Genomic DNA, 25,507 nt, shown 5'->3' with positions numbered 1-25,507 from the left:
GATATTTTTATAGCTTGTTAGACTTCTCACCCAAAGCTTCTCTAATATAAATGAAAATTGAAAATATTGTATGGCTTTCTTAGACCAGCTCGCATTTCTCCGTGTCTACCATCTGCTTATGTTTCCTTTTGTCTGCAGTACCAGCCTATCTTTCTTTGTCTTTAAAATTGGTGTTAGATCAGAATAAACAGTGCTACCAAGGGCTGCCCATTGAGCACAAAGACAACCCAGTCATCTTTAAACACATTTCCTCTTTTAGTTCACGTATGGCTTTATTGCCATGGCTTATAAATTGTCACCTCTAATAGTGAAATAGGGCTCCATAACCTAAACTTACACTTCAGAGTCTAATCTTCGTCTCCAGCTATCCCTTAAGAGGTGGTGAGCAAGTGACCATTTATCTCTGTATTTTTTTTCAAGCACTCTGATACAGACTTGATATTAACTCCAGAATTACAATTTGCCTTGAAGGAAAAGAGGATAAACATGATACAAATTTGTAAATGAACTCTTGGTCCCAATACTGTAAGCTTGTTACCAAATACCAATAGACTTTATACTGCTAGCAGGTTTTAAATTCAAAGTTTTGGTAATATATAAAACATTTACCTTTCTCAAACCCAGCTTTGTGACACTCCATTACTGTAATTTCCATTTCCAGTTTGGCACTACCAATAAATAAAAATGAGAAAGTGCTTCGGTCACCCGTCTCTCCCCTCTCTGATGCATCAAAACACAAATACTCCAACGATGATTTAACTTCCTCCAGCAGACCTAATGGCAGCAGTCTATTACCTTCCATCTCCTCCAGCAAAAAGCATAAGGGTGAAATCCAGTCACAGCCACATCTCGGAGACTTCACTGTAAGTTGTACTGTTGTTTACAATATAAAACCCTATCTTGATATTTTTCATTTTGTATTGAATCTAAGATAATTTTGCAGAATCTTACGCTAAAAAGTCGTAATAATGAATGTGATACTGTAAGTTTGGTTTTCTGTTTTGGGGTCTAGCAAGGCACAGAAGAACAGCAAGAAGGCTGTAAATTGGACAAATAACAAAGGCTGCATAAGTAAAAGGTAAAAGCTAGTGGCCCAGAATTAATGGATTTAGGCCTGCAGAGTATTTTTGGAGCATAATGCAAGGCCCCCACATCCAGAAGTGTGGTGCACTGTATAAGACCTCTGCTCAGCCACTGCCTACCTGTGAATGTACCTGGATTTAAATAATTCTCCATGGCTTCCAACCAGCTTTCTCATACATTACTGCTTACTGTTGACACCACTGAAAAGCTTAGCATGAGTCTTGCAACTCAGCTCCACCACAGCCCAGGCATTTACATGTTTATCCTGTCAGAGAATCTTAATGACACTAAAGGTTTCCAGTGTACCCTTCCTGGTAAGGACTTACTAGTAAACTTGGGGTTAGCAACTGTCTTCAGAGTACAGTGAGAGTGGAAATGGATGTTCCCCTCCATGAGCTCTGTGATTAGAACACTGGACTAAAGAGTCTGTTAGCACTTCTGGTTAAGGGGATTCATATTTCTCTCACTTCTCCAAACAGTATTTTATCATCCAGCTTGCAGGACACTGTGGTTAAAAAACTAAGGACAGAATGTTGCCCCTTGCAGCTTTGTGTGAAATACCTAGAAGAAGTAACTTGGACACTGTCATATTGATATCTACTGTTGTAGCATCTAGTCGAGTTGCTGAGGCATTCTAAAGTTGCTAGAAAGGCCCTTGCTCCTTTCTTTGCTACAGAAGATTTTATCCAATGTGTATTTGTTTTTAAACAGTATGTTATCTGATAAATAAGAGGTTTCAGAAGCCAAAGTATTAATGCCTAAGCAGCTTTCAGGAAATGGGAATACCTGAGTTGTACCAATGGTCTCTTCCCACCTTCTTTTGCAATGGGGATAATTGACCTGTGAGGATAACTAGCCCATAGAGACCTATGTATATACTTAATTGTATTTTTTTTTTAAGAGTGAAGAGGGGAGTAGTAAATATAATCTTAATTTTAGACATTGTAAAAAAAAAAAAAAAAAAGTTGTTATTAGTTACACTTTTCAAGACATTTTAACGTATAGCAGTGGTAGATTTATTTTTTCATGGATTAAATGTAAATTTTTAAACATTTTAACTTTTAAAACATAAGTTTAGAGATTTATAACCCATTCAGAATCATAATGATACGAGTCTTCACTGGATATCCTGAAAACAATGTAAATTTCTTCACAGGCACATGTGCTGGAAATCAAAAGTAGAAGGTGATTGCTTTATGATCCACACCCTCAGCAAATGAATTTCACTGAGATTTTCTGCACAGCTTAGCAATGCACCATTTGGTCAATATTTTAAAAACCTTTGCAATAAAATTCTTATGTATCTGATTATTCATCTGAAAACTTTAGCTGTCTGAACCGATCTGGATGTGCCATACAGAATATGAGAGCTCGTGAACTATAAATGTTAAACATAGCTTCCTTTTATCTCTTCCCTTCATGGGGTATCTAGGTGGTGCCCAGGTGGTCTCTTGAATTTCTGCCAGGGATCCTAAGCTAGGATGTAGTCTTTATCCATTTTAACTTTTTTGTGCATTTCCCCATTAAATTTCCATCCTCTACCTGAAGAAGAAGTGGTAATGTTTTCTGGCAGTGGTTATAAATGAAGGGCAAACTGGGGCTCACCTTGCTTTCTCAGGGCAAGATACAGTGTTGGTTTGGAAGCTAAAGACTGGAGATGTAACCAAACTGATCTGTTCTTCCATAATTTCGCTGGCTTTGTCACAGAGCGTTTTGATGATTACTCATAGTTCAGCTCCATTTCATCTGTGTATCACATCAAAACTCAGGCCCTTTACATAAAGTGCTGTGAGCAGTATCTGTGAATTTGTGGCTGTTAGTCACAGGACAGTTAACACATCTTGCCTGCTGAAATAGTAGAAAAACTAACTGACAATTTACAGCACAATGCAAAGACTATCTGTGGTTTATTAGCTGCTTTTTTGAAGTTAGAAGCTCAATGTCTTCTATGCTGTTTGTTGTCTAGAAAGCAGTTCACACCAATTCAGAAAATGTTCTTCTCTGCAATAAGCCACAGACCCAAACAGAGCCTTGGTCACCTCTGTCCAGCGCACCCAGGGACTGCAGAAGGACAAAACTTATCTTTGATGATATGTAAGTACAGATAACTTTAAAATATAGTAAACAACGTAGCTTTCTGCATTTCAAAAGGGAGTTACAATTTGTTCATCAGGAGCTGAGATATGCCCCGTATTACTATAGTAATACTGTACATTGAACAATGATTGAGACATAGTTTATAAAGTATTCCATTTATCACCATAAATGAAGTCTCTGATCATCAGGAAGCAGTGAGGACTGGCTGTTCCCGAAGGGATGGGGAGCCAGGAGCAGTGACAGAAGATGGCTGGTGGGGCGGGGGCTATGCCAGCAGGGGTGGTTCAGTCACAGAAACACTAAACAAGGTGATGAGATAGGCCCAAGGTCAAGCCAGGAAGTCAGATCAGGATCAGGTCTGGTGAGGATAAACAGTCAGACATAGTCCAGTGACTGCCAGGTGCGCATAGTGATGAGATGGATCTGAGGTCAAACCAGAAAGAAAGCCCCAGTGTTGTGCCATGGCCTGGCACAAGCACCGTTGACATGGCTGAAGACACAGGCACGCCTACAGCAAGCTTGGATAGGGAGTGAAGATTCAGACCTGAGCTTAAATGGCTTTTTTTGGCCCATGGGCTGAAGGCTGAATAGGACCGCCCGCGTGAGACACGTCAGGACCATAAAGGGGAGCCCCTATTAGTGCTTCAGCATTAATTCTGCACACCTCTGACTACAGACATATACATATGCATATCAAGGCAGGGTGAGAGGGACTCCCTTCTTGTATGTCCTGTGGAACAAGGGGAGAAGACAGAAGGGAGCCTTGTATCCACAGACCTTGACAGCTGCTTCACTTGTTGCTACTGCTGCTCAGAAAAAGGTGTCACAAAGGCAGAGGGAGAAGCAAGCAGCAGTGGCTGACATGAATATCGGGAGGAATACCTGCCCTTCCCCGCTTCCATTACATCTCTCAAACATCCTTGCTTTCTTCTTCTGAAAATAATTTAAGCTTGTAATTGTCTTCATTTTCTTTTTGGTAAATTAAAACTGCTGATTCATTTCCCACAGTTGTATAGGATATGGTATCACTTAAAGGTAAAACTGAAGATTGGAACCTTAATATCAAGAAAACTCCGATTTTTTTTTATTATTATTTTATTTTCGCCTAATAATATTCTGGAATTAAAATACTGATTTTTCTGGCCAGTGCAGACGAAATTCTGTTCAAGCTATGTCTCACATTGCCTGGAGCAGTAGAGCTTCATAAACTGTGTAACCTTGACACACCTTTTGTACTCCCAGAATTTCACCAGTAACATCACTTGCACTTACTTACCTCAGGAAGCCCTAAGAAAACAGCCCTGTTTTCTACCAGAATGGGGATTTTAATAAATATTACTAATAATAATTGTAGTAATTGTAATGTTCATTTACATTAACCTAGTCTCAGAGACAGCTAGAGGGATGACAGTATCTCACCAGCAGAATCCTGGTTTCCCGCTATAACATATAAATAATTCCCACAGACTTTAAAATGATGTAACTGTATTCTTGTCTGTCAAGAAGAGAAGGCTGGTGAGATTAATTTCTGGGTACATTCCTGGAAGTCATGAGGAGATGTAAATTCAATAAACGTAATCATTCTTTCTGCTCCTTTTGGAGAAAACTCTCCCCTGTGTATGTATCCTCATTTTTGTTCCTTCTCCACTTCCCTCCATGCTATTTTTCAAATTTTTCAACACATTTATTCAGTGATTTCCATTGAGGAAATTTGAAGCTGCTTAGAAGCATTACCTAAGTCTTCACATCTCTTGAAATACTTGAATCATCTATAATTTACTTGCCACTGTTCAGTTTTTTGCACCTTAAACATGTACATACATGGCAAAAATGTATACCTGATAAAAGTCAAAATGTAGGATGTGCTCATCTGTTTGTATTAGAGAAAATACAGTCAGAAACACCTACGGTAGAACTGTTGTGTCTTCATCTGATTCTCCATCAAGATGCTGACAAAAAAAAAATGGGGGACCATTTTGTGTTTTTTCCCTCCACAATTTTGTCATAAGAAACCTGCTTTTTCTCACCATCTCTATCATCTAGAGGCTTTTATCACTAGCTTTCTCCATTAGTGATACGTGTGATTTCTCTGGCAGGAATCTTCAGTACAACTATTTCACCTTTTCAGGGAGAAATACAATAAAACCGTTGGTGTATGGTGCCTTACATGTAGAATGTCCCCAAGCAATTTGCAACCCATAAAAAAAAAAATCTAAAATGCCAAATAAGATAAAACACAGAAGTTAAATATGTCTTAATTTGCCCTTAAAAAACACAAATGTCTAAATGCCTGTTGTGCTAACTAGAGGAGGGAGACTTTCTTGTACTACAACTGTCATCCACAAGCTGTATCTAGGAAACACCACCGAATGCCAGCTATTGTAAATATTCTTGATCCTGAATTTACCATGTAAAGAAGTCACTGAAATGTAGCAGATTGGACTGGCTGCAAATGTTAAATGTCAACAAATTTGACTCATGTTAGAAGGATCAAATTAAACATGGCAGCCAGTGTCTTTCAAATCCTTATAGTACCGTAGCAGAGGATTTGAAGAAATGCAGTACTGTATATCTAAAGTCACGTAGTAATCCTAATGGCAGCATTTTGTTCAAAATGATGCCTATGAAGTATTTCATCTCATAATCCATGAAGTTTGGAATTACTGTAATCTAGCCATGGCTTTAAAGTCTTCATTTTAATCAGACTCTGTAGTTTGAAGAGACTAAATCTCTTTTATTTGATTTAAAACAATAATTTTTTTGACCAATCAGCGTCTCTGCTTTAGTCTCAATTTATTTTCTCCAGATCATTGACAACAGCTGTCACTAGCTATAAATTGGAACACAAGTAGGTCAATAAAAAGTATATCTTGCTTGGCAGAGTGCTGTACACACATGCGTCAAAATATAAAAGTAAATATAGCTAAGAGTCTTCAAAAGGCAGCCAAAACACTGCTTTTCCTGAACTGCCATTGTTTACTGCCTGCTCTGAATGTGCTTCAAGCATATCCAGCATGGCACACGTATATGCAACATCCATGTTGCTGCCAGTATTAATTCTTAACAAGATTTCCTGGATTTTTGGCCATTTCTGACTCTATGAAGAGAACATTTTAACAGCTACATCATAATGCTTCAAGCCAAAGTCAGTCCTGCTGTAATTTAGCTGAATGATAGAATTCCCAATAACTGCATTTAGGAACGAAGTCTGTTGTCCTTGAAGTGATAAGCACTGACATGCTGTGGCTGCCCGAGGGCACAGTCTCACACCTCCTCCAAACACTGCATGTGTGGTACAAAAAGAGCAGAGCATACTCAGCTTCCCAGTTCTCCTTATGGCTTCATCAGAACTTGTTCCTTGGGATTATTTTCTTACTTGCATTGTAGCTTACCCTTTCAAACTTCGTGTGTGGTTTGTTTTTTCTCTTTATCTTCTCTTTTTTTCTGGCCTTTTGGGATCAAAGTAATACACCTTCCATCTTCTTTTCAAGATTTTTTTTATTATTATCGTTGAATTTTCTTTCCATGGATTCAGGTGGTACATACACCCAGCAGCTTGATATTGTCCTAGCTTTAGGAACATATCCTACAGTGACACAGTATTCCCATCTATAGATAAACCACATGTCCAAAAATATTCTGGCTGTAAAGGTGTCATGCATAAATTCAGCTCATAAAAAGCTGAAGTGATAACTTCTTACCATATTTCTTAGTTTTGACTTGGACCCCAAGTCTCTCATTTTCAGTCTCTTTTTCCCTGTTCTTCTTTGTCAGTGTGGAAAGAACAAGGTGCTCTTGGGTTGTGACTCACAAAACCAGTAGAAGCCAGCTTGTTTCACCTTGATCAAAGTTCCTTAAAGACTCCTCGTCTTCTGAAGTATTTGGAAGGACTTCTAGAGTGCTGAGCACACCCCCAGGAGCACGTTTAAGGAAAAGACATACGCTCCTCCTTCTCATCAGCGACCTAAACTATTACCTGTCAGATAAACCAATGTCTGCTGTACTAAGTTGGTCACAAATTCATATGCTTACTTTGAAATGTTCTCAATTTCTTGGCTTTGGGCAATTTCAAGACTTCATCTGACAGTTCCATTTTATCCCTCCTTCCCTTTTAACTTGTAACACTTTATTTTTAGCATATGCTGCCCATGAGAAAATAACAGTAAGCATTGCATACACTGCTTCTGTGATTAAATAATCGAGTTTCCTGTTCTCTGTACGACCACCTTCCCCCTTTCTTTATAGGGACGCTCTCTAAGAGCCTCTTTTGGTGGAAAGGAGATGTTTTAACAACTCCAGCAGGAGATTCTCATGAAATAAAGGATTTGCAGCCATTATGCCCTGGTCCCAAAGAAAACCCAGGACTGCAGACTTCACTTGAGCTTACAGGCTACATCTGTGCCCCTCCTCTCCCTATGGGCAAGTGGTCCAGCACTATGTTTATATGACTGAACTGTCTTCACTCCCCAAAACAAAGAACACTCACTGCCTCCTGAGAACAGCCCTTGGCATGTGTTGTCCTCCAGCTGTGCCCAGGCATTGTCTGGGAGAAAGCTCAAAACTATGCCAAGGAGAGTATTAGCCATCAAACAGCATGAATGATCCAATGATAGAGCTGGTATCCTTGCTCTGCTTATTTCACTAGCACAGATGGAGCCAAGGTTTCACACGTACTGTCACTCATCAATTTCACCCACACCTCACTCATCAGTGCTGGGATCATCAGAGCTGACTGCCAGGTACTTCCTCTCACAGAAGTATCTTTCTGCCTTTGGTTTGCAGTTGCTGTTGGAAATTCAGGGTGTATTGCCTGGCATATTAAAACAATGTAAGCCTGGGTAGCTGTGGTCCTACCCTCTCTCCCAGGGTTTGATTGAAAGTATTTCCCTCAGCTTCTACTGAAATTAGCTGATTTCAGAATATTTATCTAACATACAAGAAAAGAGGGACAGCTATAGTTTAACCGCAAGGCTGTAGAGATTTCTTCCTCTGTTTTTAACATGGGAGCTCAAGTGCCTATTGTTAATACCTTTTTCCTTCCTCCCTCTTTGCATACACACTTTGCTCTGATATGTTTTAGTCTAGGTATTGATTTCACAAGAGTACCTTTAAGTCGTGAATCCGGGTCATGCCCAGAAATGTAGTGGATTTTGACTCTCTTCATCTCTGGTATTTCACTACATTGACATTATTATCTGGGGTATTTCGCTTTTTTACAGAAATAAGAACCCTTACTTATTGCATGTTTCTTCGTTTCATTTAAATTAGGAGCCATTCTTTAATTTCAGCCTCTCTTTTTTTGCAACAGTAACTCGCTCTCTCTGTATCTGAACTATTCATCAATTCATCTAATCTAAGCTATTGACATCGTTATGCTATGCCCATCAAGATAGCAGTTGTGTACCTGTGTGATTGAGTAAATTTTTCTTACATTTGGCCTGACTCCAATCAGATCCTTTGTTCTTGTCCTTCTGAAATGCCTATAGCACAAGCATTTAAATGGGTCACCGATACTTTCCCTGCCCTCTCTACAATTACGCTCCTCTGCTGAACTTTCCAAACATGTTGGGTCTGCTGTAGTGAGCAAGAGACTCCTATAACCAGATACCTGTCTCATACCGTACCATAGGCTGTCCTCCACCCCATGTGCCATTCCAGGCACAGCATTTAACCATAATTTATTTTGAATTGTGGAATGGCCAGGAGGCCACAAGTCATCAGGGTGGGACACTATCTTGTACAGTAATACCTGCTTCCCAGCTTAAGCACCATTATTTACCCCCAGGATGACCATCCTAATCTGTGATACAATATGTCAGAAGTGATCTTGGTATATTTCCCAGTGGATCCCTGTCTGAAACAACAAATAGGCAGGACTGTATACACCGACATTTTACTTTATGTTTTTATCTTGTCCTTACAGGATTTCCTTCTCTTCTTGTATTTAAGGGTCATGGCCTACTGGCACAAATTCAAAACTGGGCATGGGCTGACCGTGGCTATGCCCATTTCTTCTGGTTTGCCTCTGGCTCTGATCAAATTCTAGAGTGGTTCATTCTGCTCTTCTGCTTCCTTCCAGCACACCCACCTTTTAGGGTTTGGATTACTAAAGTGTGAAACTAGTCTTATATTTAGAATTATGATTTAAGCTGCTTTTATTATGTGCAATTGTTGTACACTAAGGAAGCCCTAGTTTGGTTTTTTATAACACTTCAGCAGCATTATCTCTGAAGAGTATTAAAATATGCACTTGGCTACATTTATGATGTTTAATTGAACTTTTATTAGTTTTTTTTAATGTATCCTCATAAAGCACTATACCACAGTAAGAAATAATGTTCAAGTGGAGGATTATGTAAATGAAGCAGAAAATGCTGTAGTTTAGTATTTAGTTCATATAAAACACAAAAATTAGATGAAAAATGTGCTTTTGAATGCAGTTATAATTAAAATTGTATATTGGAGTCTAAGCTATACTGTACTCTGTAAATACCAGCAGTTGCACTGAGTTTCAAGGAGATTATGTTGCAGAAGATGCTGATAAATTACTGCACGAAGTAAGGCTTCTATTGATTCACTTTGTTTGATTCTCTTCCCTTTTTTTTACTGCATGACTTTACATTTTTGCAATTATCTGCTAAACTGAAGTAAATTAAATTCAGAGAAAGTATCAAAAGACAAAGGTGGCAGAGATGCACTGTAATGGCATACAGCTAAATAGGATGCGGAGGGAGAAACATACACACTCAAGCATTTTACCTGGGTAAACACCACTCTTAGGAACTCAACAGCCTGGAAATTCTAAAAGGCTGCTTCTGGAAGGGGAGTAATTACCATGCCCGCAGCCATCTCACCTCACGCTGGGATCCTGTGCAACATAACAAGCTATGGAAATGCTGTATTTCCTGCTGGTTTTCGACAAGCTCCCAGAGAAAGTGGTGGCAGTGCCAGTGAGAGGAATTCTGGACAGTAGCAGATTGTTTGATAAATCTCGTCCTGGCTTCAGCCACAGACATGCTACTGAGGCTGCCCTTGTCAAAGTCATAAATGGTTTGAATACCACTGTTCAAAAGGAAGCCTGGCCTTGTTTGTACTATCAGATCTAGCCATGGGGGTTTATTCTGTAAAAGGCTGGATTCTGTTGCAGTGCCTAGGTGACTGGCTAGTGTTGACTGAGAATGCGTTGAACTGGTTCCAGCGGTGCTTGATTGCCTTCCCCAATCAACAGAGTAGGGTAAATTCTCCTCGAGAGCAGCCAGTCTCACATAATGACACTCGATCCCGGGGAGAATTCACCGGCAGCCTGACTTAGTTGGCACTGAGGCTTTACACTCTTTCTCTTGCCTTTCAGAGAGATATATGAGAGGCATTAGAGCAGTGTATTAGAACTCTTTTTTGGCTTTGTTGAAGAGGACCATATTTCTACAAGTACCAACAATCAGATATTCAGAAACAAAGGAGTTCCTTATGCAGTCAAGATTATTAATAGAGATAAAACACTTGTTTGTACCTGTTAATTTGAAGTCAAACTTCTTTTTATATATCTTTTACAAAAAAAAAGAGGCCTGAATCCTGTAAATCTGGAGTGACAGTGCTGATTACAGTCAATTGTAAAGGACATAGGAGAATCTGACTCAATTGTCTGAAAACTTGAAGTCAGGGAATATCTTTCCATGAGACTCCAGTTTACATTCATTATCGGTGACATTTTTAGCCTAACAAAGAGACTCTGGTGTTTCTTATACCACTTACATCCTTTCCAGTTCCACCAGTAGCCTGATACCAATTTGGAGACATTTTCCTTATTTCCAGGCTTTTCAGGCTGTAGCAAGGTTGCAATCTGCAAAAGGATCACAATCCTTACACCTAAGACCTGAAAAGGAGTTCATCTACAGATCTTTCTGAATTTCTTGTGTGAGAAACAGATTTTTTCCTCTTCAAGATACCTCTCAACAAGAACATACAGTATTTGAAATTACGATGGAGTGAGATTACCTGCAAATTCTCTAATCTGAGGTTTTCACCAGTTTCATTAAAGGGGCCAAGTTACAGATGAAATTTGGACAAACCATGAAGTTAGTAAGAGATACGTGTTCTCAGTCACTGTAACTTACAGGTCTGTAAGATCAGACTATGATTAATAGAATATTTTATGAACGTCGTAGATGTGAAATACACAGTATGTAATTCTGAGTAATTAATTTACGCTTCAGCTTTCTCATGTGTCTTCATGAGCTGAGGTAGCCTACTGTCTTCTTTTCTTCTTTACCGACCCACTGTCTGTTTCTTCACTTCATGGCATAATAATTTAAACTAGTATACTGGATTTAAAAGGACAGCTTTCCATGTACAACAATGGGAATCTAGGGAACCTAAACAAAACTGAATTTGAATCCTTTCTTTCTCATTTAAAAAAAAAAAAAAAACAAAAACAAAACAACAACAACTAAATTCAAGTACACCCGTATTTTGTTTCTAAAGTGATGTAAGCAATCTGTACCATGTACACAAACATACATTAGATTATAGAACTTCTCAACTTTCAATTTCATCTACCGTGTACATTTGTAATCTGAATTGAAAGAATTATTAACATGTAGTGATCCATGGAAGAACAGTATTGCATAGATAGCATTAAAAGATCAGAATTTGACGTGGCATGTTTATTAATGTTTTTGAACAAATATTGGAAGAAAATATACTCAATGTATTTTTTTCCTAACAAATCTTAATTTCTGTTAGGCATCCTCAGATTTGTATATCAATCTTGTATTTTTCCTATGAAAGTATCTAAACATCCACATTGTGGCTATATATAGTGTGCTTAACAATTATATTTTAATAGTTTCATCTTTATATTAGGCTTTCCTCCGAAACAGCTGGCTTCAGTAGACACTGATGACTTTGATTTTCACACATTGCATTCTGGTTAGCTACCCCATAGCAGGGCCCTCTTGGTTCAGTCATGAACATGCCTCCCGCTGATGCTCTCAGCTGCTGAGCATAACTCTGGAGAATAAATCCTGCTACAAGTTGAAAAACATTCTACAATTGTCTTATTTACGAGTAGACCATAATTACATTGTATTATCTCACTTGGTTTTTACAGCTTCTTTCCGTGCTTCAAACAAGCACATTATACAGATGGTTTTGGGTGTCACATGGGAGTGTGTATTGCAAAGAACATATTTTAATGAGCAGAGTTTGAAAGGATCATGTAGAGGTTCATCACTTTGATCATTTCAGAGAGCTGAGACCACTGCATTGCTGATATGCTCTGCTTTGTTTTGTTTTTTGTCACTTCAGAGTAAACAATCTTACCTAGGTTATTGCACAAGAATAAGATAGACAGAACATAGAGATTTTAAAAGGTCTTTCAATGGTTCTGAAAACATAGTTTTCCCCATCAAGCTAACACTCTTTCAGTGTCTAATACTTCATAAGTGCTTGAGTACTGTGTTTAGTTTTGGGCCCCTCACTGCAAGAAACATATCGAGGCCCTGGAACGTGTCCAGAGAAGGGCAACAAAACTGGTGAGGGGTCTGGAGCACAAGTCTTACGAGAAGAGGCTGAGGGAGTTGGGATTGTTTAGTCTGGAGAAGAGGAGGCTCAGGGGAGACCTCACTGCACTCCACAACCTCCTGAAGGGAGGCTGGAAGGAGGAGGGGTTTGGCCAGGAAACAAACTGGACCCAAGGAATTGGCCATAAGTTGTGCCAGGGGAGATTAGATTGATTAGATACAAGGAAAAACTTTTTCTCTCAGAGAGTGGTCAGGCACTGGAATGGCCTGCCAGAGAGGTCGTGGAGTCACTGTCTCTGGCAGTGTTCAAGAGGCGTCTGGATGCGAAGCTACGAGATATGGTTTAGTTTGTGGTAGCAATAGTAATGGGAGGATGGTTGGACTAGATGGCCTTGTAGGTCCTTACTAATCTTTTGATTCTACAATTCTATGATTCTATAACTGACCAAAACCAAATCCAGATGGTTTGTGTTTTTAAGATAATGTTAGCATCTTGCTGGGTACAGAAAGTATTGGCAGTTGCAGTAGATTATGTGATGCTGGAATAGAAATCTGTCTTCAGTCCTCTTTCTTCTGGGGAGTTGGGGAAAAATCCCACACGGAGGGAGAAGAACATTTTAAAGATGGAACAAATGAACTATTTTTCAGCATATCATCAAACTTTTTAGGACAGATGTCATTCAAAATTACTCAGGCTCCAAATTTTATTTCTCTCTGATGATATTTAGCCTTCAAAATAAGAGTTATGACTAACCTTCTGTGATATAATTAAATCTCCTTGAAACTGTGTGCATGAAAGAGGAAGGAAACAGACTACGCAGACGCGGTGGCAAATGGCCTTACTGATTCAAGAGAGTAAGATATGGTTGTCCTCTTCTGTCAAGAGGCTCCACCTTGTTCCCACTAATCTGTTGTGGACCTGAAAGTGTTCTTACTGCTGTCAGTAAGAGTTTTTGTCTTATACACTGACTTCAGTTTTTAGATCTATATATTCTCTGACTCATACATTTTTTTTAACAAACATTCTGAGAAATCCAAACTAATATATATATATATAAAGATTGCTACGCTGCAGTAATACCATAATACCCTATTTTTCACAAAGCCATGCATTTAAAATCAAGAATGGCAGGAATATTGTTACTCATTTTCTGAATACTCAGCAATATCCCTTTTTCATTAGAAAACGTCTAAAGGATGACTCGAAGGAATTCTAAGAGAACAGTTTTTCAAGGAGAAACTTCTGAGAGTGACAAGGATACAGCGGTAACTTCAGTATGTGCTGAGATGAACCAGGACATGTTTTAGCTGAGTAGAAGGAGGAAGGCCGTGTCCCACACATATGAGACTGGGGGAATCTTCATGGTCAGGACATACGAAGACTTTTTTGAGAATTGAAGATGCTGTGTTATGCACTAAAATGACACGGCAGATGGCTTCCCTCCATTGAGAAAAGTGCAATAGGGAGAAGATGAAGTAACCTGTTTCAGCCGTGAGGGCTCGGTGAACTGGTCACCAAGCCCTGCCAGGGGGACAGCACTTTGTGTTTTCAGTTTGAATAGAAGTGGATTAGTCTGGATCAGAAATGGTCTTGTGAATTTCAGCACAGAGACAGCAACTGAATTTGTGCCTGGCAGTCATTAGGTCAGGTAGGTTAAGGATGGAATGGAGTCTCTGAGATCTATTTGAGGAGAAATCAATGGAGAATTTGACACAAGTAACGCCAGTGGCACGCAGCAGGCAGCCTAGCACCGTGTCACAGATGAACTCCTGGCAGCAAAAGCAAACAGCACTCTCAGTATGCTTACAGATAAGGAGAAGGGGGATGAGGTGGAGGCAAGCAGATTCAGTGTGCATTTTTGAAGTGGAGAGATTAAACACACTTGTTTTGTAAGGAAGGAGAAGCCAAGGCAAATGACAGTGTACAGGGAGGAGTAGAAAATAAGGTAAGCAAACACTAGGGAGAGGAGAAAATGGAATAACTTGTTCCACTTAATGCTTGCATCCATTTGGTAGATCAAAACTGCACTAATTTGGGAAGCAGTTTATACAATCCATAAAAATGCATTTTATTAGCTTTTTTTGCTTTGAATCACTGACTTCTAAAGAATGAGAACAGCCATAAATGCTATTGTCTCCACAGGCAGCAATTTGAAAATATAAGATGCATGGTTACATGATAAGTGTATTTTCTTCATAAAAAATGTTTGCAAATCAGGTTTAAAATAAGGGAAAAATAACCTGAAAATATTCTGCTTCAGAAAATAATAAAGCATCTTCTTATTTTCCCCTGGTAGGCCACGCAATGCAGATTACTTTATGCAGGAAGCTAAACGGAAGAAACATAAAGCAGATGCGATGGTGAGAATATTTTCTTTCCAGTTATGTTGCTCCAAATTATTTTTGTAATGCAGTTTCTTCATCAGTGCGGTATTGCTGGGGTAATTATAAAATCTATTATAAGGATGGCTAGGCTTGTTAAATTAAGAAATGTTTATATAATCAAATGTTCATAGCCCAATAAACTATGACTTAACAAATAATGACTTACTGAGATAAAGGCCTGGATAAATAAAAATTTCCATTTATCCCTATGCTTTAATTAGCAACTGTAGTAATAGAGATTGTATGGTTACATGCTATACTGTGTGTATCCACATACCTTTCTTCTCAGTTTAAAAAGCTGGCTAGGACCTGTAGTCCAGGTTGGTCTGGTGTTCAGGGAATCTGCCCTTTTTTTTGAAAAGTTTTGGCTCTCTAGTACCAAAAGAATCTTCCCTTCATGACAATCCCTTTGTAAGACAACCAGCAGCACATAACCCTGCGGGAACATGTTTCACACAGAGGGGTGTTGCAACAAACATGTTCTTGTTGCCAGCTCTGATGTGCCTAGAAAAATAGCCAGTAAGACCTTCTTGAGAAAGGGGAACCTGGGGCTTTATGGAGTGCTGAAGCCCCATCTTCCCAAACAGAAGGGTGCAATGAAGCACATGGTGCTCCAGGAAAGCTCCACTTAGCCATCTCTTACCTTTCTCCCAGCCTGTGTTAGTCCAGCACAGTGAATAAGCCAGCACAGCTTTAAAATGCCAGCCTCTGGTACGGTAGGGGCAATCTATGGGGTGGGACTCAGCATGAGCATGGCTGTCTTGCAAGTAGAAGTATCTGCAGTCCTGCCTTGCCCTGCTTGATAGACACACTGTGGTCACAGGAGTAGGAAAGAAGACAGGTAGCTCACAGTCTCTCTTTCTTCACCTCTTTTTCTTAGCTGTGCTGAGTATAAAATGGCCAAGGAAGCCCTAGCAGGCCCTTAATTTAGGACACTAACATGGAGTTTTACACTCCAGCTGTGTTTATTAGCACAAATTTCCATGGTTTATTCAGTTCCATATTAAAGAGAATCTTAAATCAGAAAATATTGTGGAAAAGTACAAATGGTGCATTTTAGTGTGTTGCTTTAAACAAAATGGAAAAAAAAAATCACTTAATATGCAAAGGAAATTCTGTCTTAGCCTGAAGAAAAATGTTTTTATGGTAGACTCCCAGAAATAGGAGGTGCAAGTGTTATACTCTGCTCTGACACAAATTTCCTACACGAAAGTCACTTAGGCATGACTTAAATAGCCTCCCATCAGCACTAGGTGATAGAAATATCCTTCACATTCAGTCTTCCTTCGCAGTGGACCAGCTCCTTACTGATACTGAATCACTCATCACAAGTACTTCCCCCTTCCTTGAGTGTGTAGGGATCCTGGAGGGAAATGGGAGCACTCTGAATCACCTTGCTGGGCTCAGTACCTCCTATTTTGGCACTGCAATACCTAATATAAGCACTTAGAGTGAGCAGCCTGAAAATGACTCTAAGTCTCTCTGCTCCTTAGTTCCCCATCTGTGAAATTGGGATAATAGCACTTCCACCTGCAGAAGAGCGTCAGAGAGAGAAATATAATAAAAAGTTTGTGAAATTCTCCGGTATGATCGCAATGGGAGTCATATAAGAACCTAAAATAGATTGAAGCCAGTGTGCCATTCCAAAGTTACTATTTAAAATCTTTATCCCTTAGAAAAGAATAAGGTCCATTAACCTTTCACTGCATGCATCAGATTTCAACCAAATGCATCCAGTCCATTAATGGGCTTTATGTACCGCAGGAGTTCTGATTGAAGGAAAGACAAGTCAGGACGGAGAGATAATAGTATGATTCATCTCTACCCACATCAAAAGTGAAATTCTGAGACCAGATAAGTGGTATGTAAGTGTACACATATGGACATTATGTGCACATGTGCATATACACTATTACTGAGGACGTGTATGTGCATGTGTATATGTTTAAGCACACAAACACGTGGAGTCAAAGAAGTACAGAAAATAAGAGAACAAACTGGGTGAGGAAGAAGGATGGCATGAAAAGCTGAGAGTAGTCCCTAAAGGAGGAGAAGGATATAGAAGGCAAAATCCTGACAAGAGGCCAAGCAGTGCTGAAAATGGTAGGAATGAAAAAGAAATGAGAATGGAGATGAGCCTTTGAATAAGAGTAGTCAAAATATTTAATTCCCATTCTCTTAGTTTAAGACAATCATTACCTTCCTTTGTTGACTGGTGAAAGACTGCATCTGCGATGTGTGAAGCAATTTTTAATGGTAATGACACTTGATAGATGAGGCAGAAGGCCTGATGTTGAGTTCATGGGATTTCCAGCACTGAAGAGCTTTGACAAACATCTGTCAGGAATGTCTTAGGCAGAGTTGATCCTGCCTTTGACACAAGAGCGTGGACCAAATAACATCTCTTAGCCTTTTTCAGCTCTGCTTTCTGTTTTCCAATTTTCACTGATGCACAAGGTTTGATGTGCTTTAGCCAGATTTTATGAATCTGAAGATATACTGACTTGTGTCAAGTTTATAATTCACACTGAGAAAATCTCACATCGAGAAAATCCCATCAAATGTAACCATATCTTGTTGACTACATTATTTCTATGTGTCCTTATTTTTTCCCTCTAGGTGGAAAAGTTTGGAAAGGCACTGAATTATGCAGAAGCAGCACTATCGTTTATTGAGTGTGGAAATGCAATGGAACAAGGCCCAATGGAATCTAAATCCCCCTATACAATGTATTCAGAAACAGTTGAACTCATCAGGTAGGAAGGGAGGAGACAACCACAGGGGTTACTCTGTTCATGCAAATATGCTCATCTACTTTGTCGCATTGTTTTCTAGAGACAGTAAATGGGGAGAAGTGAGGACTTTCCAGGTGCCTCGTCAGTCATATGTAACACAAATGGATTGTCTGTGATTATTATTAAATTAGGAAATGGTGTAGAATGCAAAATAAATAAAGCTTTTAATATTACCAGAGTTGCAAATTACTTAAAGAGGTTCAAGGTATAAGTCAAGTGCGCCTCAAAAGGGGAAAAAACTGCTAGCTAATACCAGAACACACTCATGGAGTGATCATTTGCAAATGCTGTAACATGTTTTAGTCTACAGTTTAATTATTACCTGAAAGATGTGAACAGCTGTAAAAAATGGGCATTTGAGGCCCATTTAGTGTGCGTTCTCCTACGGAAGCCAGTGGACTCCTGAAAACAGTCCAGCTCACACTTAAACAAACCCCTACATTTACTCAGCTACATGGCTATCCAAACAGGATAATCCAGAATGCAGTCCTACCCACAATTCCTACAAGGAGAGTTTCTTTCTTCTAAGTCCTTTCCTCTATTGTAATTTGTACTAATAGTTAATATTGAGCGCTGGTAGAGAAAAATAGGTCAAACTCAGCCCAGCATCTGAGTGACTCTCTGCAAGAGAAAGTCCAGCACACTAGCAGAGAAAGCTGCACTGTCAGTGACCATGGCATAATTCCTTAGGACAGTCATCCATGCAGGTCTCACCAGTACTAAGGTCATAGTAATTAAACCATTTCATTTTTAATCATATTCATAATGAAGCAAAGCTCCTCAAACAATTGCGTTCTTTTGGAGCTCTTTTTGGATTGTTGATGCAATCGTTTTCTCACAAACGTTAACAATTCCATTGGCATTTTATTCCACTTAGGGCTGTCTTCTCATGCATTTCAGTGGATTGAGGCCAGCTTTCTAACTAGAAGATTATTAAACAAAGTAAAATATTTTTTTTTTTCAGTAGGAGAGTAGAATACTGCATCTCTGCATCTCTTCCCTTCTTTTTTTTCAATACTTGCACCATCACAGGCAGAGAGCTCTTCCTTTGTCTGCCCTGTCTTTTCTCATGATAGGAAATACATAGTCCTAACTCTGGAAATGAATTTTGCTTGCAGATTCATAGCCTTCAATAATGTATGTAGCTGTGGTTGTGTAGTAGTGTGAATTACTGTTGATCTCACTTGCTGCAGCTTAGAAAAATATGCTAGGTTTACTAGGTACACCTGTTAAAACAAAATGTTCATACTGAATCTTTGCACAGGTATCAGGATTAAAGTTTGAAAACAAAGATAAGAAAAACCACAGGCAGCTAATTATGGGGAACAGGTATTTTTCTGGAAGCGAGCCCAGAAGTGCTGTGTTGTCCTAACCTTGTCCATTGTTCAGGTATTCAGCTGGAAGCCGAGATTTCCAGAAACTAATTTATGATTGCATAGCACATACACTCTTGAAACAGCAGTGTTACCACTGTGGATGTTTAATATTTATAGGATTTGAGCGTAATGTCATATGTGCAAAAATAGCTCTGAGCTACAAGTTCCCCCTGTGCCGTGCCCTGCTTGGAGGCACAAATCTGGGTAGACACGCTCGGAATTGGCAGGGTTAGGGCAGCACCAGCTTCAAGACAGGCTGTCACCTGCCTTCAAACACTGCGAAAACCTCCCTGCGTGAACTCTGTGTAACTGGGCCTCCCCGGCGGCGGAGGTTATTTCAGTAGGGCAGCACAGCGAGCCAGGAAGCAGTACCTTGCCAGCTGGGCTTCCCTCTGCACTGATCGATGGTCGGGGGAGTTACTGCTGTATAAGGAGTGCAGGGAGGCACCGTTAATGGCAAAATAGTTCCAAAACACAACCAGAAAAGGACATGTATGTTTGGTAACTTGAGCAAACGTGTATAACGGGCCAGCTCAAATTACATTGGTCAGCATAGCTCTTGGAGGAGCTGATCAGTAAAATAAAGCTGTGTCAGTTTACTCACATGGGCTTCTTTCCTTTTGCTTAAGGTACGCCGTGAGACTAAAAACCCACTCAGGCCCCAGCGCCACGCCAGAAGACAAGCAGTTGGCAGCACTATGGTTAGTAGATCACTATTTCCTCAAAAGGCTCCTTTTCTGCAGGGAGACAGTTCTTGAAAATCAGACGCTGGATGCGGCCAGATAGGATTATGTTTTCTGTTGAAAGAAAGAGCATACTTTCAGCTCTGGGAAGGTCCAGACCTCATATCACTGCAGCAGGTCTGCGTTCTGTCTCTGTAAATAAGCAATTCATACTTATTGACTGTGACAGGTCAGCTATCGTACATCAGCATAATTAATTTTTAAATGCCCGATGGTTTGTTGTTTTTATGAGCGATGTACTTTTGTACCGATAGTTTGGCAATTTCTTTGTGGCTGACATTTAGACTCTATAATCGTAAATTACATTTACATTATGTGAAGAGAGATACGGTGATGGCGATAATTAAGCCTCTTGGATTCCCTCCCAAACAGAGATTTCGGGATGTACACACGCACCTCACATTCTATAAGGTGGCTGCTGATGGCTAGTAAAATGCTAAAACGCTGTTAAAATCAAATTTTAATTTAATATCTATGTAGTTAATACATCAAATACCTATTACATGGTTACTGATTCTCAGTAAGTGGACATTTACAATCAGCAAGTGTGTTTTTAACATCTATTAACCATCTGTTAAAAACCCAAACTGAATGCATCTTCATCCTCCATAAATAAAAGAGTCCTAATTAATCATTTGTGTAAAAAGAACCAAGTATTCAGAGGTGCGTGCTCCTTTTAAACGCCCTTCGTTTGTCGCCAATCTGCTGCGCGGTGTCGGGAGGAGCACGGGGCACGGGAATTGCTTTAAAAATGCTCAGGTGGGGAATTACTGAAAAGCGGCTAAAAAAGAAACCGGGCTGTGGGGGAGCGGTGAGGGGCGACAGGCCGCTCCCTCCCGCCTGCTGCCTGCCAGCCGCTGCCCGTCTGCCGAGCCGAGGCTGTCCTCCAGCGGCGGGCGGCCGCAACTCGCCGGCTGCCGGCTGAGGGGGACGGCGTAGCGCTACCCCACGGGCAGCTTGCAGCCTCGGGAGCTGCGTGGGGCCTGGGCGGGCACGGGACTGCCTGTGTCTGCTGGGAAGGGCTGCTGGGAACATCCGAGATAGAGCCAGAATGGCTAGTTTGTTATATAGGCTGCAGGTTGCTGAAGTGTAGTAGGAGGATGAGGTACCCCAAAAGGCTGCTGTTGCAGTTGCAATGAGAAATGAATTTAAAGATTAAATCTTTTGGGGTTCCAGGCTAATAATGACTTCTTCATGGGAGAGGCCTTTGGCCAAGCATGAGTGCATCAAATTCAGGGCTAAGACTTGGGAACCAAGGTGCACAAACCCTTCTGAGCACAGTCTGCTGTGTGGCTCTCTTCATGGCCTGCCACGGCCGTGGCACCTAACCTAGCCTTGCTCATGAATCCACTGCAAAGTGTGAAAGAGCATTAGCAGTCCTCTTCATAAGGATGGAAGAGGCCCTAGTGGCCTGTACGGCACGCACACAGTTAGGGCACTGTCACCTACTTTGTGGCATCTAACCATGTTTGGATACAGAGCTGTTGGAGCGAGTCCAAAGGGCCACAAAGATGATCAGAGGGCTGGCGCACTTCTCCTATGAAGACAGGCTCAGGGAGCTGGGCTTGTTCAGCCTGGAGGAGAGAAGGCTCTAGGGAAACCTCAATGCAGCCTTCCAGTACTTGAAGGGAGCTTACAAACAGGAGGGAGGCCAACTTTTTACACAGTCTGATAGTGATTGAACAAAGGGGGATTGGCTTTAAACTAAGAAAGGGGAGATTTAGGTTAGATGTTAGAAAGAAATTCTTCATTCAGAGGGCAGTGAGGCCCTGGCACAGCTGCCCAGAGAAGCTGTGGTGCCCCATCCCTGGAGGTGTTCAAGGCCAGGTTGGATGGGGCCCTGAGCAGCCTGAGCTGGTGAGGGGCAGCCATACCCAGGGCAGGGGTTGGAGCTTGATGATCTTTAAGGTCCCTTCCAACCTCAGCTATTCTATGATTCTGTGATTCTGTGATAAGTAAAATGGAACAGAACAAGTGAACTTAGTAGTAAGCAAAGTGTTGCCAGTCTTCCACTGCACATTAGTTGAAGAATTTAAGATAATTTGTAGAGAATACTGTTTGGGGGCACACTTCACCTTCTGCTCTCCCTTTTATTGCAGTTACCGCTGCCTGGCCCTTCTGTACTGGAGGATGTTCCGACTCAAGAGAGACCATGCTGTCAAGTATTCTAAAGCACTTATTGAGTATTTCAAGGTACATTTTTTTTCACATGTTCTAAAATCAGTGCGTTGTTATAGTAAATACATTTTAATAAAAACAGTAGCTGTGCTGGGGTTAGTTCTTGTCCCACGAAGTCGGTAGGAACATTGTTATAGACTCCCATAGCAACACTTAATCACTGGTTAGTTACGTTGCCTTCACAAGGGACCCTCTTTGCAATATACAAGTCATGTCCCTTCAGGAAGGCTAAGAAATTTATTGTACTAACAGGCATTTTCAGGTTATTCTTAATCAATTATCTAGTGCTAACCTGCTCTGTTGTAGGTAGATTTTGGAGATTTTGCTCCAAGAATCACCTCCAGGATTACACTTCCCACTAGACTTCCTGTGAGTTGAAGACTTTGATCTGTATCAGTCCTCAGCTGCAGGACTTCCCCTTAGAAGCATGTGTAGGTAAGGCAGTGCAGTGGGACATATTCTCACCCAAGGAACTAGCAAAGAGCCCACACTGACTTCAGTGGGAGTTGTACAGAAGCACCGGCGGGCAACCAAGCCACCCGCCATGTAGTTGACAGAGCACCACTGGCTTCCCTTACTGCTCTACTCTGTGTGCTACTGTTTCCTATCTCCAGTTCCTGCCTGGTCTACAGCCTGGTTATTTTGAATAAAACAGGAAGTCATTCAAAGCATTTTAATCTATTTTATTTGACAGGCAACCTTTTTCTGAAAGTATCTCAAGGACAGAACCTTTATGGTGGAGCCCTCCTAGCAGTCAGTCCATCCAGCATTTAATCTACATGGAAAGAAAAATAGCCTCTATCTTTCTAATTAAATAAATATGTACATATAAATGCTTTAACACAAACTGTTTCAAGACAAACTGTTTTGGGAACTGGAACAGCCATTTGTCTTTAAACATCAGGCTCCTTTTTTTTTTCTTTTTTTTTTCTTTTTCACAAAGGAACGTACCTTGAAATGAAAAACATCCATCCTTTGACATTTTGCTAATAAAAAATTTCAAATACAACCACGAGCATTCATGACTAGATTTTAAACACATGAACACATTGAAGGAAATTGACAGATCTGTTATTGTCAAACTGAAATTGAAGTCACTGTAATTGCTTCTAAAAATTTAGCAATATATAATTCAACATGTTATGTTTCTCTAACAATGACTTGATTTCAGGGGAAAGAAATATGTGCCAATTATAACACTTTCTTTTTCTTCACCAATTCAGAGAATGCCTGCATTAAGAACAGCACGGTCAGGCTCTCAACCATGTAAAATGTCTCTTACTCGCAGACAGAAACTGTTTCACAGCAAACATAAAATGGACTTACACTCTGTTACAGACAAGATGAGCTTGTTTTCTGCAAAGCTCCTGCTGATAGAATGATAGCGTAGTTTCACATTAATAAGTATTCTCACCTTTGAAAGTAAAAATAGGAAAAAAAAATCCATTTGCCATAATTTTCAGTGGAAAACAAGCCAATTCTCTACTCATTTCATATTTGGTATCTAAAAGCTTTCAAAACCAAGTGACACGAAATACTGACTGCATTAAGAGCTTCCACATATATTATCAATCAGAGAATGGTTTTAAACTATTTCACACATATTTTCAGGGAAAATCGGACATACTTTTATTTTAAACAAGAAAAGAAAACTTATTAAATCTCCTTTTAAGTATTTTATTTCCATTATATAAAAAAAAAAAAGTAATGTAGCAGAGAATTAAAAAAAAAAAAAAGCCAATATGAGAAAAAAGGTGTGGGAAGCTGTACAGTAAGGCAGAGGCTACTTAAATTTACAGTGGAAGTATCCTTGATTCCATTTCAGTTTTCTCATTTTCCTGCCTCCAGCTCTGTAAGTAAATAACACATGCTCAGTTTCTGTTGCACTAGAAAGATGAAGGCCAGTAGTTCTGAAAAAGACACACATACACACACACACCAAAAAAAAAACACTGAAGGAAAAGCCCACTGTGGGACACTCCAGAAATACTTTTTCATAGCAATAATACAGTAGGCCAGGTGTCAAAATGCAGTTCTAGTATATGGAAATGCTTGAAGGAATGCAGAGGATGCATCAAAGGTGGGAAAACAAGTTTTTTTTTAGGAGAGGCTCAAGCAGTGTGCCCATCTTATGGAAAACCATTAAGTTAATGTGATCACTGTGTATATGGAAACATTACTGATAATGCCAGATGACGTGCAGTTTTGCAAAACTCTAAAACACTGAAGTTAAGAAAGTTGAGTCTTGAAATCTTGAAATAAAACCTATTTTCCTAACTCAGAGGCCTGCTAAACAGTAGAGCAGGACAAAAGAGAGCAAGGACAGTAGTGACTTAGGACTTCTGTATGCCTAGCTATCTTTTGTTAAAAGGAAAAAAAATTCTGGTTGAAGTTCCATGATTGGTGGAAATTAGACATTACATGATTGAATGTCCTGTAGGATTGCTCACGGCCTTCTGGTGTTCTGGTTTTCTCTATCACAAGAAATTCCAGCCTAAACCTGACAAGGAGTCCTAGCACTTCCTTCTGAACTCCCAGGATTTTTGTGAGAAGGTTGAGCATCAGCGAGCGTGTTTTCCTAGGCAGCCCCCATCTCAGGATGTTTACTAGAATGTGATTTGAGTCTGTGCTACAGCACCATTTCATCACAGCTCCAAACCAGGCTCTCTGGGTTAATTGCATCAAGAGATTTGAATACCTCTGTCTGTACAGTTTTTTCTATATATTCCTTTACTTTTATATTGTCTGCTGTTCCTCATTTCATATTTTTACATTAATTATCTGCATTGTTAATTATTTTTCCTTTACAGAATTCATCAAAAGCCGCCCAGAACCCATCTTCTTGGGGTAACAGTGGAAAGTAAGTTCACTTGTTGCACAGAAACTTACAACATATTGACTGTCAGGCATTATATTTTCTTACCTGCTGTATGTTCTGATACTTCCATGTTTTTAAACCAAACACTCTTTTAAGCAATGGTGTTAACATCTGATTTCAGGAGCACAGGAACTCCATCGCCCATGTCCCCTAGCCCTTCTCCAGTCAGTTCTGTCGGATCCCAGGGGAGCACAGGGCCCCCTTCTTCATCTCCTATAATCAGCATCCCCCAGCGCATCCATCAGATGGCCGCCAACCACGTCAGCATCACCAACAGCATCCTGCACAGCTATGACTACTGGGAGATGGCTGACAACCTGGCCAAGGAAAATAGAGGTGGGTGATTCAAGGATATGGGCCGCTCTATGAGAACATCACGTGTTTTGATCAGCAAAAAAATGCTTTGACAGGAATCCTGTTGGCAGAGTAGGGCTGCAGAGGTTATTTTTTT

General features: G+C 40.2%; 1 protein-coding gene and 1 non-coding gene across 7 annotated transcripts in view; both read left to right on the top strand.

Annotated features, from left to right (window-relative positions):
* AFF3 (ALF transcription elongation factor 3) overlaps positions 1-25,507 on the top strand; it is a 324,699-nt gene that overhangs the window by 288,153 nt on the left and 11,039 nt on the right. For all 6 annotated transcript variants that reach the window (XM_085214002.1, XM_085213991.1, XM_085213982.1 and 3 more), the window contains 8 exons: positions 662-863; positions 3,050-3,177; positions 14,999-15,062; positions 17,706-17,842; positions 19,887-19,958; positions 22,100-22,193; positions 24,989-25,038; positions 25,178-25,392. In XM_085214002.1, coding sequence (XP_085070128.1) covers positions 662-863; positions 3,050-3,177; positions 14,999-15,062; positions 17,706-17,842; positions 19,887-19,958; positions 22,100-22,193; positions 24,989-25,038; positions 25,178-25,392 — 962 coding nt within the window. The remainder of the gene's footprint in view (positions 1-661; positions 864-3,049; positions 3,178-14,998; positions 15,063-17,705; positions 17,843-19,886; positions 19,959-22,099; positions 22,194-24,988; positions 25,039-25,177; positions 25,393-25,507) is intronic.
* On the top strand, positions 21,358-21,475 carry LOC116216257 (U6atac minor spliceosomal RNA). The gene has a single exon (XR_004158710.1). It is a non-coding gene; the product is annotated as a U6atac minor spliceosomal RNA (small nuclear RNA).

Source organism: Meleagris gallopavo, chromosome 1 (genome assembly GCF_905368555.1).
Source record: "Meleagris gallopavo chromosome 1, MGAL_WU_HG_1.1, whole genome shotgun sequence".
In the NCBI taxonomy this organism is placed as follows: Eukaryota; Metazoa; Chordata; class Aves; order Galliformes; family Phasianidae; genus Meleagris; species Meleagris gallopavo.
This window is presented reverse-complemented; position numbering and strand designations above follow the sequence as displayed.